This window comes from Lycorma delicatula, chromosome 8, assembly GCF_047948215.1.
Source record: "Lycorma delicatula isolate Av1 chromosome 8, ASM4794821v1, whole genome shotgun sequence".
In the NCBI taxonomy this organism is placed as follows: Eukaryota; Metazoa; Arthropoda; class Insecta; order Hemiptera; family Fulgoridae; genus Lycorma; species Lycorma delicatula.
In genome coordinates, this window is record NC_134462.1 from 67,899,072 (window position 1) to 67,915,084 (window position 16,013).

Sequence of the window (16,013 nt, forward strand, 5' to 3'; positions counted from 1 at the left end):
TGCTGATCATTATTATTCAAAATACTATTATGAGCTTTTTAATTAATTTATAATACATTTATATGAATACTATTAATATTATATCACAAATGAATGTAAATACCGTTTCAACTAAACATAAATATTAACAATTTAATTATATTATTGTTCACTAATTCACAATTAAACTTGTTTGTTATTCTGTTGAAAAGCAACATTATGGATTGTATCATGTATGTCACTTTTTGTAACTGTAAAAATCATATAATTCATGTTATTGTTTGTAATAGTTTTGCTTACAAAATTAAACTAAAAAAAAAAACATGATTTTTGGCAGGCATGATTTTTTTAAAACTAAAAAGAAAAAAACATGTTAAGACTCAGGTTTTATTTCCTCCTTTTTTATATGTAAAATGAAAAAAAAAATCATTTTTGTCTTACACTTCATAAATTTTCACTCTTTCTTTATGTTACTCTTATTAAACGAATTTGTCTAATGCTCTATTGTTTGTCTTGTTCCATCCTTCAAAGACTCAACATGTGATTATTATGAATGTTATATAATAAAATATATATAATGTAATAATGTTATATATATGAATTACAAGTACAAAGTTACAATAAAAATTATTTATATTATAAATAAAATAAAGACTTTTATTTATTTGAATGATCCAGCAAATAATAAAATATTTAGAATAATTAAACCTAACCAAGGCAGCATATTATTTTACATTTGTATGTACCTTTTCTTCTTGTAAGAAACAATGCATTGCTTGGGTAACATCAGTTGCATGTATTGAATTATGATAAGGATTTGTACTATGATAACCCTCCTCTACTAAACCTGAAAAAGAAAAAAATATACATTATAAATATACATCTCTTAATTATACAATTGTAATACATTGATCTTGCAGATTACATGCACCATTTCATTTGTTAAATAACTATCCTCTACCTCTTTCCCACATTCTCTCTTTCTGTCTAGAAAAAGTAAAATTTCTTAAGAGTATTATTCCACATTCACAAACATAGAAAATTTTAAGCATACTACATATTTTACCCTGTCAATTCTTCATCAGAATGGCCATTTTGTGTTCCAAGCTATGCCTCAAGCATTTAATGCTGTCACAGAGAAGAATTCTCAGAAGAAAATTTCTCATGAACACAAACAAAATTCACTGGACCCAAGCTTTGTAAAATATATGGATGTTTAGTGATATTTTTAACATCCAAATGCAATATTTTTTCGATATTTTTAACATCCAAATGCAATATTTTTTCAACTTGATCTTTCTATCTTACTTAATTGAAAATATAATTATTTTTAATGCATTTTCAAAATTAAGATTGTGCAACTAAAAAATATAGGAACAAGGTACAGCATTGAATTTTATGATTAAAAATAAACCATGATTTTTTTTTATTTGTCTGTTAGCATTTAAAATCGGTACCTCATAGGAGACCCTAAATAAATTTGAATCGTGATAATTACATAAAGAGAGGACCTTGATAAAACCCGTCATTAAACCATACAAACGGTACACTTGATATATAAGAAAAGCACATGCACGGGTGGTCCAAGTAAAATTCAATACTTAACATAGCACTAGAAATAAGTCACAAATCACAGGAAGAAAAAAATGAAAACAATGTTATTAATACCGATACACGAAAACAACACTATAGATAAAATAAATATAGGTAAATAGAAATAGCTATAATTCATAGACTATCATAGTAACATTCACAACACACTGACAAAGTCACTGCACTCCTAGGTTCCTTCTCCAAGTCTCCTATGGTTATACCTCTCAGGTCCAGCACATGGAAATGTTTGGTCTTTGCCAATGTCCAATAGATTTACTTTCAGATAATTAAAATTTTTTTCTAACTTGTTTTTACTGCGAGCCAATTATTTGGTTCCCTTCATAAACAGAAGATAATCCTAGACAGTCATGAATTTCTCTACCCCCTAACAAACCATGGTGGTTCTGTTATGGTCCTCATTAATCTATTTTGGGATCTCTGAATTATCTATTGCTGTTACTCACCGTACCCCATACGTCCAAGTAGGTTTAAGGATAACTTTGTAGATTGACAATCTATTAGTTAATGATAAATGTGTTTTTTTACTCAGCAATAAGTTTAGTTTCCCATACTTGATGTTAAGCTGCTTCCTCTTTTCTACCACATGGCTCTCCCACGTAAGGTGACAACCTAAGTGTAGGCCAAGGTACCATACCTGATCTATGAGAGGGATGTAGATGCCATTCAGGTGGACCCATGGACAATCACCCCTTCTCATCATAAATGTCACACGGCTCAATTTGTTCTCATTCACCTTCACTTTCCATTTTGTTAGCCATGCACTGATCTCATCTAACTCTAATTGTAGTTTAACCAAGGCTTAATTTGGATGTTCATAATCAGATAGGATTGCTATGTTGTCTGCAAATGATACAACAGTGATATAATCTGGAGGTGGAAGGTCTGATGTAAAAATCGAACGGAGAAACTCCAGACTTTGTATAGAAGAATCAAGATAGTTTCTGATTGAATTTAAGAGTTATTTTTGGTATGGCCATACTGCTTAAAGTGCATACATTATTTTAGATCTGGGAATTTTTTTAGAGTTTCAAAAGTTACACTAAACTTAGTGACATGTTTCAGTTTAAATATCTCCTTGTTGTTATTCTGAGGTTAAAGATTAAAAAAAAAAAACATCGCTTCTTTTGTCGCCCTATGTCAGATTTTAATTACACTATAGACTTTGGGCTCATGTTCTTTAATTTCTTCGTTAATGGTATCCACTGTAACTAGGTAATGCAGTTTCCTGAGTACTACTTGCAAAGCCCTTTCTTCTTTCCACGTGAACTACGTCTGATGAGATTATGTTCACAACCTAAACTAATTACTTTCTTAAATATCTCAATGTCTTTAGAGAGCATGCATAGTTATTTAAAACCTATTAAACAGATGCAGTAGTCATTCTTGCCTACAGTTGTTTCAAGAACTTATAACAAAATGACATCCATGATACCATAAAGTACTGATAGTAGAGGTTTAACAGCATTCTTCTGGATTACCTCAATGTTCTTATCCTCCATTGGAAGATTATCAAAATGATTTGATAACGGCAGCTCATCAGAGGTACTTTTGGAGGATTATGGTACCTTTTGTTTCCGAAGCACTGGGATGGTCCACCACGAAAAGTGATCAGATTGTGTCTGTGATCAATTTCAGAGTCACTTTCTTAGGCATCAACAATTAGAGATAATATTGCCTCTAATTAATTTTCTGTGAGATTATCTTCAAGGATCTCTATCTGAACACGCAACCGGTAAACGTTTCCTAGTTGTTATATAAGGCCCAGGAGATGATCCATCAATGGTCAAACCAGCTGACAGCTGATCCATATTTATTATTAAGATTAGTCCACCAAATCCACTTAAACTTAAACACTTTATTACATATATAAAATGAACTACATCATTTACGATTACTTAAAAATACATTTTGAAGATGGCAACTATTTTGCTTCACTCATTCCTAATATGTGTGTTGCTACATGAATTTGAGCTACCTCTTCTTGGATCCATTCTTTAACCGCAGTAGCTCATCATCAGCTAATAACTAAAATTAATCAGACATAAAATTAAGGTTTAAAATTACAGATTTCTGCTTTGTCAATTATTTTATACATGACAGCAAGAAACACTCTTCTTAATAACTGATAAATGAAAAAATGAAATTTTATTATTATTTTAAATATGAATAAAGTAAAGCTACTAACACAAACGTTGGACTAAAATTAAAAAATTAATATATAAATATCTTGTTGCCGAACTGTTCTGACAGCAGGTGGCACCTTAGAACCTTGTGGTAGCCCTGAAAAGGGCTGTTTTGGGTCTTTATAATGGTGCCCTGAAAAGTTTGTTTGATGAGGTAGCCCTGAGAATAAGTGTTGGGTTCAGTTGCTGGTCTCCAGCAATGTCGACTCGATAATGGCAGATAACCATTACAGCATCCGCTTTAGTAGTAACCTCCAGAGCCCCACAGTTTTGGGTCAGCGTTGGTCATCTTCCACTGGCGTAGCATATGCCATTCTCCCTGAATGGTGCTCTTCTGGCTCTGTCTTCACCACTATGCCTGCTGGCAATAGTGGGCTTCATGTCAGGCCGGCCAAGCCTGCTGCTCTGGCAGTGATGTCAGCATCCACTGCGAGATTCCACCTTTGACTGGCCAGGAGGCTTCTTTCTTTTTCTTCATGGTCTTCTCCTGGTGATGGTTTGCAAGTGAAAGCTCTCACATTACTATGCTGATTCTTATAAAGCCAGCCACCATGCCACTGCGGTGGGGTGTTGGGCAGTCAGCTGACTTGGAGGGAGAAGTGTGTGTGCAGGTGCACCGCAACTTCCAACATCTAATGGGTCGCAGTTGCTGATAGGAAGCATGCCATGTGGTAACAATATATATACTTTCATTCTAGATTCATAAATGTAAATAATGTAGAATGACAAAAAATAAATATAACAAATAACTTCATGTTCATAAATGTAACAATGTTGTATACAAGAGCATACTACATTACAAGAGTATGTGTACATTTTATTGAAATATGGATCAACATATTGAAATGACAAGTCCCTGAAGTGAAGTTCAAATGGATCTTATTTTTACATCATGACGTAAGTAGTTAATTCAAAGCAATTTATCATGTCACAAAAATAAATTTTATATATATATATATATATATATATGTGTGTGTGTGTGTGTATGTATAAAAACTTCTAATTCATGAAATAAGCAGTTTCAATAATCATCTTGACTAATTATTTTTATAAGCAATAAAATATAACAGTAAAAGGAAGTAAAAATTATATATAAATTTCCTCAGAATTTTAATTTAAGATTAATATTATTATAATCTCCAATAACAATTACCATTATTTTATATATGAAATCCAAAAATGATACAAAAATAAACTAAAAGAAAAAATGATAAAACTGAAATATTGTTTTTTTCTTTGTTATTATTTTAATTCTAAATGTATTTTATTTATTAATGTTATCAGTAAACAACTATCAAAGTGAATAAATAAATATTAATAATGTAATAGTAATAAAAGTAAAGTAGTACACTATTTTATTTCCTAACAACTTCTGGGTTAATCTATGAAATTTTGTTTAATATCTAAAACTCACCTCCAAAAAACTTGAAAAAAAGTCAAAGAAAGGTTTTCCTTTTTAATTACTTTTTAACCTAACTAATGTGAAATAGTTCTTTTTTTAAATATGCCCTTTTAACTGTTTTATAACTATTTTATTTTCATTTTGATATTTTTAGACCAATGATTATCCTGTCATATTTATAAAAATATAATAATTAAATTAAACATGCATGTGCACATGCACACACACACACACACACACACACACACACACACACACACACACACACACACACACACACACACACACACACACACATATATATATATATATATATATATATATAATTACTTTAAAAGGTTTGGCAGGTTTTATGAGCTGAATAAGATGCTTTAAACAGTAATTAATAAAAATCATTATTATAATAACAATAACAAAGTGGAGATAATTTTTGAAAAATATATTACTGACTCAGATATGTTACGGTACACCAAAAAACTTACATTTTAATCCCAGACTTTAAGCATTACGTTTTGACCATTAAAGTCCGGATTAATGAGTATGTAATGGATTAAAAATACCTGTATTACTAAATAAAAGAAGAACATTATATAATTTATCTTGATTATAAAAATAAAAATACAAAATATGTTAGCTGCCACACCTTACTACTGGAAGTGAACTGACATGTGACACAAGTCATTCCAAAAGATAATATAGGCAGTCCTATAAATTACAACAATCCCATACTATGCTTGCTAAGGAGAGTGAGGAATGAAGTTACTATTCTGCTATCCTCTATGACGTCTAGTTAGCATATTTTTCTTTTATCCAGAAAGGTGTGGGTTCAAATTTTGATCAAGCTTGGCATTTTTCATATGCCAAAAACATTTCATATCATATTCCTATACACAAGCTTTCATATATTATGTGGTGAATTAATCATCAAAAAGGAAAAAGGTGGTTTCATGTCATCTCTTCTCTGAACTAAACATAATGATTTACGCTAGCACACCAAATCAAAATCCAGATGATATTCAGCCTTGTAAGTACAGTTTCATTCTTTTAACATAAGGACTGATTTTATCATAAACATTTGGAAATGAAACCCTGCTTCTTATACTAAAGCCTTCACATGCAACATAGCCAAATACACATCTTGGACAAATATTGTAAAACAACAAACTAATGTACCAAGTTATGAAATAAAACATTTGATATGATAGTTTTACTAACAACCAACCTAATCATTTCATATTAAATATATTTTGCTGATACGTTCTGTCCAGAAGCCTAAACATAAATATATATAAAATCATTTTGAACAATATAAAAATATATTTGAATATTAGACATAACTTTTCTTTAAAAAGTAGAATAAAACCTTTGTATTTAAAATTATATTTTAACAAATACTTTTACTTTTCATTCAGCAATAAAATAATTTAGCTTTCCCAAAGTAAAGTTTAAATGATTTAAAACTTATTTTTTGGCAAACTAGAGACTCATTAACTAACAAGTTTTTTTTGTTGTAATTCTGACATCAATCTCATTTTTTCTAGTGAATCATTATTTTAAAACAAATTGAAATCAGCTATAAAAATATTCTGTTGAATCAGCCAATGTTTGTGGTAAAGTGGAGTCTTTAGATAAAAGTTTAGTGGAGTCTTTTGCTCTACTTAACTCCAGAGCTTTAGCTCTGTCTTTTATCTGGAAAGTTCCTGAGGTTTGAATCTCGGTCAAGTCTGCATTTTTCATAGCAGACCACTCTATGTCAGAATGTTTAGGTAAACAATTGTACAATATAAACAAAATTCAAAAGAAGAAACACAATTAGTAAAAATAAAAATGCAATCAGAAGGTACAATGTCAACATTTGAAGGTGTATAACATAATTAGTAAGAATGGTGGAATTAAAGTTATTGTAAAACATAAACAAACAAAGGAATCATCAATTAGATATGGTAGAAAAATGTAAATTAATAACTGCAATATCTTAAATTACACAGAGTATAACAAAGTACTACAAATTATATGAAGTTATAAAATTAATAAACATACTTACTAAATAATTTCCATACTCTTACAACATCTAGGTTGAAATGGTCCACTAGACCATACCAATGGAACAAATGAACACACAAGACTGGCAGTGATCTACCTGTGATCAAAATAAATAAGAATATTAATTATTCCAATACAATAGCATCCTTAAAGCAGTACATATGACAGAAAAATATACATACGGGTCAATGAGTATAACTGCCAACTCCAAAGAAAATTAATATGTTGATTACTAGAAAAACATATACTCAGTAAACCCACCCTTTGATCTAACCTGCAATCCAGGTCTGACAATGAATAAGCATTAAGCAATTAGGGTGCTCCTACAGTAATTTTTTTTTTTTTTAACTACACATGTTTATTTAGCAATCTTTAAAGATTTGAGGCTATGGCTATGTACCTATATATATTTCATTATGCCTAAAACCTGAAGTAGTCACAAATATTTTATTATATATAATCTACAAATGCAAATCATTCACTCAATAAATAAATTGAGCGAATGGTTAGAACCATCACCAATTACCTGCTGTAACTGTAATTCTATTATAGTTACAAGTTCTATTATAGTTACTATTATAGCAAGATCCAGATTCAAATAAGACAGATAAGAATATTTATTTTTAGGTTCCACAATACAGTAAATTACACAATTATAATTATCTATAGTTAAACTACAGCTAAATGATGATCGCATTACAATTAAAATGTATGATATGTGTATACACAAGACCTAAGACCAATGGATGAACTTTATATGGTGTTATACAGACTATCAGATGGTGTCCATTTGATAAATTCCCAGATTAAGATGAACCTGTGAATGCATTGGGCTTTGTCTTCTAGCTAGATAATCAAATTAATAATTAATTATTAAGCATAATCACTTCCCTCCAGTAAAAAAGGTTATCCTGTATTCTCATCATTAAACAAATAAAACTTTACTTGAAAGTGATAAAAAAAGAAAGGTAGTTTAGGCCATGAAAAATTTATTTACATTAATTTTTATAATTATTCAAATCTGAACACCACATTAAAACCAGTAATAGCACACATCCAAGATTGAAAAAGCAAAAAAGATTTTACAACCATAATTAAATTGTATAAATTTGTTATTATGTATGGTAAATTACCAATATTTTATAATAGAAAAAATTACCTAAAACCTCTGTTTTCTACAGTTATTATAATTATTATTAGCTATTGTAGTGATTGTCCTCACTTTTAATACAGAAGTACAATACACACACATATTCTTAGCAGAACAAAACAAATTAACAACTTTTAAATAATTAAAATTTAATTAAAAACTAAAAGAAATGTTATTTATTATACATTCTATGTTTAAAATATAATAAAACGATAAAAAAATCATTAGATCTTGTGGTAATTATAAAACGTATAAAAAAACAATTATTGTTTCAAAGCATTAACCCCACGGTGGTAACAACTCATTCTCATTTATCATCCATTAGGCCAGTCAGAATTATTGGAACTGCAATTAATCAATCTCTTTTGTTAAAAAAAAATGTATACTCTGTGACAGTCAATTAACTGAAATCAGATGCGGCAACTAATGAAAAACTTTTCAGAACAAATCAAGAGAAAGTATTATATCTATTTATTAATTACCTATCTTCTACAGAAGTTAAAAAAGGAAAAACTTTTATAAATAATTTTCTGGTGTGTATTCATCATTTACACAATATTTTGATAAAAAAATTATTCAATAGATCTCTTCAAAGATTAACAGACTGAAAGGATGAATTAATGATCTGTATCAACAATATAATCACTTACCAGACTGGAAGGTAATTTGTTTACATACACAGCTGCTGTGATCTTACAAATATGTGATCTTCCAGACTATTTTTTAACACGAATTCAAAACACGCAAATTGAGTAAGAATAAACGTTTTGAATTACAACACAATTTAAATTATTTTTTAAAAGTCATGAAAAGGTAACAGTAAAATACAATCAAGAACAACAGAATCAGTACCAGCACAACTGAGATAGTGAATTAATCAAGGAAGCACAAGACGATATACATATTCAATTACGCATTGTATTATTTACCCTACTGCAGACATTTGGCAAGATAAACTGATGCTACTACCGTGTAACCATAGCAACTTGGCAAACAACATAAACTGAATCTGTTTCATATTCATTTAATGCTGACTATTGTGAAGTATGAGCACATTCTAAATTAAGTGCTCTTAACTTTTTGTGCTAAACAAGTACATTGCTTGTAGATAAAACAGAAAAATTAATATTACAAGCTAATTTACTAAAGTCACAATTTTATCAATTACTATAAGAACAGATTTGTTTAAAATTCACAATACTTTATGAAAACAAATGTTTAAACAACAGAATTTAGTAGGCTGTAAATTTAATAAATTTATATTGCCTAACAAATATTCATAAAAGAAAAATATATATGGAAATGATAATTTGGTTAGAATTCAGTAAAACTTATTTGACAAAATCTTAGTTGCCAGTCAATTTTTGGATGTATGTTGTTAGAATGAACACAAACTAGGATAATATATTTACAGCAAAGTGCATCTTTCTAAAAAATGTTACTTAAATAATCTATTGGGTTAACGCTTTGTATAGAATCAGATTTTTAAATCTATAGTAGAAATGATACACAAATAGAGTAGTGATTGTTTGTACATTCTACCTAGTAATTTAATTGTATAAACATGTCACTTCAAATTTCAGCACTATCTATCTTTACTAGTTCGAGCTTGACAATGTATTTAAATTTTATGAAAAAAATAACTAAAAATGATATCAAATTAATTCCCTTTTGATACTATAGACTAGTTAACTAAAAACAGTCCTGGGTAAGATAATAAAATGCATCAATTAATAAACAATAGTTCTATACCAACTATAATGTCTCAGTGTATATAATTCCAGAAATTAAAGAGTGTTAAGTAAGGATAAAGTGCCAGTATGGCTGCAACGGTTTAATAAACTAATTCCTATAAATCACTAAAGTTAAACAATGTTAGTTAATGTTTCAATGTATATTTTTAACAATTAGCGGTCTCTGAAAATGACTAATTTACTTCATTCTAAATATTGCACTGCTGTACATAAGACCAGATTTATCTGCATTAAGAATAACCAAATTATTATTTTATTTATTTTAAAAGTTGTGTACATATAAATAAAAATTTTGACAAGCTTGTAGCAATAATTGACTTTCTCTTATCTACCCTAAAAATATGTCAAATCCAGATTACCAGTCATTTGTTTTAAATGTAGACAAAGAGATATTGCCAATTGTAGTAGATTAAACTAACAAATATGTAACTTTGATCACAACTTCTGACAAATTTCATTTTCATGATAAAAAATCTCATACATATCGGTGGGCCTGAATTTTATTAGAAATGTTTTCTAATGATTATTTTTTTATCTATTTCAGTAATTATTGTTAAGGCACTATTCATTAATCATTTTAAACCAAAATGTTAGAAGGTCAGGCATTATTAAGATAACACTGAATACACTTTCATCTAAAAATTTGAGGCTTGTTTGACTACTGACCAGTTATTTTATCATGTGATGAAATTTTAAGTGGATCATGATCGATTTTAATTGTATCTAACTGTTTACTTAACACCAAAAATTGACTAATTTGAACAATCTAGAAGGCAAAACAAGTTATCCAGTTTCATAAAGAAGTGTATTATATAAATCAATCTAAATTCATGAAATGGTATAAGTAACTAGACTATGACAAAGTAAAACTATGAAATAAAACTTAATTAAAGTTAATAAAATGACTTCAAATATAAAAAGATTTCACTAAAAAAAAAAAGATCAGAACTAATATTACTACTTCATTAGTTATAAAGTGATATATTAGTAAACTGTAATTCTTACCTCCAGTGACAGTATCCAATGTAAACGCATTGAATGGCCACTGCCAAACACGATCCAGCACACACTGAAAAAGATAAAAAAAGTCTTGTTTATAAATAAAAACATAATTTATAAATGTAAGAACCAGAATAAAAAAGATTGAATAAAATAAAAAAATATTTAAAATAAATTCAATAAACTAACAAAATTTCAGAGATTTGAGGCTATACACCTATACAGATATGCCTAAAATAGGCACAGACTATGCCTAAAATAGGCATAGTGAAATCTGTAAATCTGTGTTGGTTTTCATTAAAAATCTGTCTTTAAAGATTTTTAACCGCATTTTTCCTTATTGATTAATGGAATGTGATAAAAAGTAATGAAATATGTCAGAAAGGAGATAATTGAGACGTTAAAATACTAAGCTAGAAACACAAAGTTGCAGAATTAAAAGATAGGACAAAGAAAGATATCAAAAGCAGACAGGCACAATCTAGCATAGAGTTATTATACAGAAAATAAACCTACTGTATGTAAATATAATATGTGGCCAGGGTGAAGTCTCATAACCATAAAAGGATACATTTATATTATAGAATTTACTGTTAGATAGTGTGTTACATGCCACAACTATAATTTGATACTTTCAGTTTAATGGTTTAGTATTTATACCACGATCATTATAATGTTTTAATTTCTTTTTTACATAAAAAACATGCTTCTAATATTCAGAGATGGCAAAAATATGATCAAATGAGCATGATATTTGTCAACTAAAATACTTTACATGGATCACTGCCAAGTTTCAGTAAACTTTTCAACAAACTTTATCAACAAGCAACTAAATGTGTGTATTTGATGTTACTGCTTTAGTTGATCGAGTAAAGGAAACAAGTTTTGGCATTTTCTGAAAAATGGATAAAACTGAAGTTCAAGCTTTTATAAAGTACTTTGTTTTAAAAGGTTTAACTCAAACAGGCATACAAAAAGAGTTAAGATTCCACTAAAAATTTTTTCCGTTTCATTTTCAACAGAAAAAAGTGTGCTGCTGAATTTAAACATGATCGTACATTCATTCAAGTTGATAAACATTTGAACAAAACAATCAATCGCCAAAAAAAATCCACAATACTTTATTAAATTATGTACATCCACCTGAAGGTAACGAAGTTGCTGGCACTGCAAATCTCAATTCACTGTTCACTACATTTTAAACACATATTGGGTATGAAAAGCTTCCACTCAAAGGGTGCCGTGTTTTTTAACAGTTAAAAATTTATGTGTTTGACTAACACTTCTCAAGGGTATTTAAAGTTATTTAAACTTGATTCTGCTGAATTTCTTTGACATTATATAACAGCAGAAACCAAACAACAGTCCAAACAGTTGGTGGGAACAAATAAAAGTGTGTCAAAGATCTAAATGTATTAAATTGGAAGGTAACTAATTGAAATAAAAAAAATTCTGAAGGATCTTGTGTTTTTTCAGGCCAAGAACTTTTCAAAAAACCCTTGTATTTAGGAATTAGAGAAAAAAATTTAGAATAATTTGTTCGGTCTGAACTGCTTCATGGTGACGAATCATTAAAAAAACACAAATTATTGAAATATTTTGTCTTTTTGAAACATTGTTACTGGAGAGTGTAAAAAAAATTATAACTGATTAAATATGAAATGCATACTTCTTACAGTAAATGTTATAATATTTATATGAAAATTTATTTCTAATGAACTACCTTTTATTATAGTATGAAAAAATATGTTCCGATATCAAAAGCTAAAATTTTTAAAGTACAGCAAGTAATAATTGTTTACAGTAGGAAGTAAAAGATTTCACCAAATATAATTGAACACCTAAGACTTTTGAATATGTTTTTTAATGTTAAATTTTTAATGATGTTTCATTTTAAATGTTTTACTATTAATAAAAAAATTGCTCTAATTCATATGAATAACAATAAAAAAAAATTCATGATATATTTTATAATAACATAAAGAAACATGATATATCTTTCATGAATCAGATAATAAATAACAGAAAAAAAAGAAAAAACATCCCGGAAGATGAAAAATTGTAAACAATTTGAAATTCAACACACCAATCAAAGAGGAAATGAAAGGATCAAGAACACGAGGTAACATGCAATTAATCTGCACTTATTTAAAGCAGCTGTATCAATAGTGTTTAGAAGTGCTAAATCTCTACATGTTCCATTCAAAAAGCCACTTCAAATCAATTGCTTCAGCTGAATTGATTTCTTTCTCATTTCAAATGAAAATCACATAAAAACCAATAATTATTCAAAATTTCATAGAAATATATATAGTGACATTAAATATCAAGAAATAAAAAGACAAGATAAAATATCAATTTTACCATCTTTTATTTTAATAAGAAAAAAGTCTATACATTAATAAGAACAGTTCTTAAATTGACCACAGCATCTTATTGAAATGAAAGTTAGAAAAACTTTACCTAAATATGTATTAACGTTCTTTGACAATGCCACTGAGAGTGTTTTCAGTGTAGTTGGATGCAAAAAATGGTGTTTGTTTTAGGTTGTGAAGGATCTTTGTAGTTCATAATGTATTTAAAGTATGTTATGTGTAATAAATGTGTGTGTGTGTGTGTGTGTGTGTGTGTGTTTATATTCTAAATTTGATTAATACAAACCAACTAGTACAGAATATTAGTTAGGTTAGATAAGACATATCTAACCTTAATTTGTTAGTACTTTCGCAGGATACTGCTTCCTCAGTCATGACTGAATACATTTTATTAATTGCACATTAAATAAAGATAATAAAAAAATAAAAAAATTTGTAAAATACTAAGTTCTAAAATAAAAACACATGTGCAAGAATTATTTTAGTTACATTGTATTTTGTTAATATTTCTGTTTCATGTGCAATTAATAGGGTGTGTTCAAATATGACTGAAGATGCAGCATTCTGTGAAAGTACTATCATGATAAAATTAAGGTAAAGTATGTCTTATCTCAATAATCTGTACTAGGTAATTTATATATACTTCATGGTATTCCACATCTTCAGTTGGTATTAAATTCTACATCTATTAATTAAAACATATTCTTTTAATTTTTTGTAATTTTATTTGAAATTATGTTTTATATTTTGAAGTGTTGAATAATACAATGAGTGTATATGTAAATTTTTCTGTCCAGTACTGAATGATGTAACCTACAAAATGTGCTATATACAAGTATATATATGTTTCTTTTAATTGTGGTTATTCATTTAGATTTTTTTTATATAATTTTGTGTATTTTTAAATTTCAACCTACTCAAAATATGTAAATAAATAATACAAAAACAACATTCCAAATGAAAAACATAATTTAAAACATAAAAACTCATCAAACACAACATGAACAATAAACATGCTTCACAACTTAATACAAACACAAAGTAAAATGGCATGAAAAACTCAGCACTCCTAGCAGCCGTCTTTGAGGAGGCTCAATTAAGAGTAAAAGCCATCTCAAATTCATGAAGATTTTTACAACCTTAACTGCACAGTAAACAGTAATGTAGTCATTTTGAAAACCACTCTATAATTTTTAAACATGGTTTGGCCTAAACACCAAAATTTAAACTATACATAAATAAAATTAAAATTAAAATATAAAATTTTCATTAGTTACGAAAATTTTAAAGATAGAAAATAATAGCTTGTTTTTTTTTACAAATTATAACATTAAATAAAAGAATACTTATTGCTTAATGGTACAACATTTATCATGTGATCTTAATAATAATTTGTTTTCAATTCATAACAATAATAAATGCTTTACTAAATCCATGTTATAACTTCCATTCTTTGAAACAAAAAATATGTTCTAGGAACAAGTTCTCATCATAAAGAAATGTACTAACCCATTATAATGCCCATATGCTAATTTTAAAATACATTAAAAGTAACAATTTATTAATGTTATATAATATGCAATGTAATACATAAAACAATAATTATTACATGGGTAATAGGTAAATTAAGATGTGATTAAGTAATCACCTGATTATGTAGATGTCAGAGAATCATACATTATATTACTAGAATGTAATGAATTAGTATATTTATATCTGATGATGGCAACATGTTCCAATAAATGCAATGAATGAAATAGTTGCAAATCATATTTTAATTAAGGTATAATAAGCAATGAGAAGCTTGACAGTTAACCAAATGACTGATGTTATTTGCCAAAGTACAAACATCAAATCTTACTATCCAGTGTAGCAGGCTAACAAGTGATGGATAACAGGGATCAACGTTTGTACCTTTACAATAACATTGGATGAGAATAATCTACATTATTTGATGATTTTTTGAATGAAATTTTATGTTCTATAATAAAGTTAACTTTGTTCATTACAATAAAGCGATTCTTTAGTAGAAGAAATACTTTTGTATTAGTAACTGAATTTAATTACCGATTTAAATTTAATTTCACTTTAGTAATTTGGAAAACATGATTTTGATTAAAAAGTTTTACAAAGAAATAAAATTACTTAAAAATTGTTTTGGCCATCTAACTCTAGATAGCCAATCTGATTGTTAAATGATCAGATTGTATCATGATCCGGTTTGGCGGCTTAGTGCTCATGTTTATTGTTTCTTGGCTGTTTCAAAGTTACTGTTTCGTTTACTGTTCCATTTAAAGTTGTTATTTATTTTGTTGTTTTAATGTTGATGTTGACTGGACATTTGAATGGACATTCAAAGGCACTATCAAATGTTATATTATTTATGTTATACTATTGTTTGTTTGTTATGTCATGCAATTGTTTTTGTATTTCTTGAGGATTATCATTGGGTGGTCTTCTTTCACTTGATGGTCAGTCATATGACTTGCTTGCTTATAGCTTCATTGTAGAAGC

General features: G+C 28.2%; 1 protein-coding gene across 3 annotated transcripts in view; it reads right to left on the reverse strand.

The window, feature by feature from the left end:
* The window catches only part of LOC142329369 (uncharacterized), a 502,750-nt gene that overhangs the window by 69,757 nt on the left and 416,980 nt on the right, over positions 1-16,013 (reverse strand). For all 3 annotated transcript variants that reach the window (XM_075373890.1, XM_075373889.1, XM_075373891.1), the window contains 3 exons: positions 11,131-11,194; positions 7,223-7,318; positions 726-826 (listed from right to left, as the gene is read on the reverse strand). In XM_075373890.1, the coding sequence (XP_075230005.1) occupies positions 726-826; positions 7,223-7,318; positions 11,131-11,194 (261 nt within the window). The remainder of the gene's footprint in view (positions 1-725; positions 827-7,222; positions 7,319-11,130; positions 11,195-16,013) is intronic.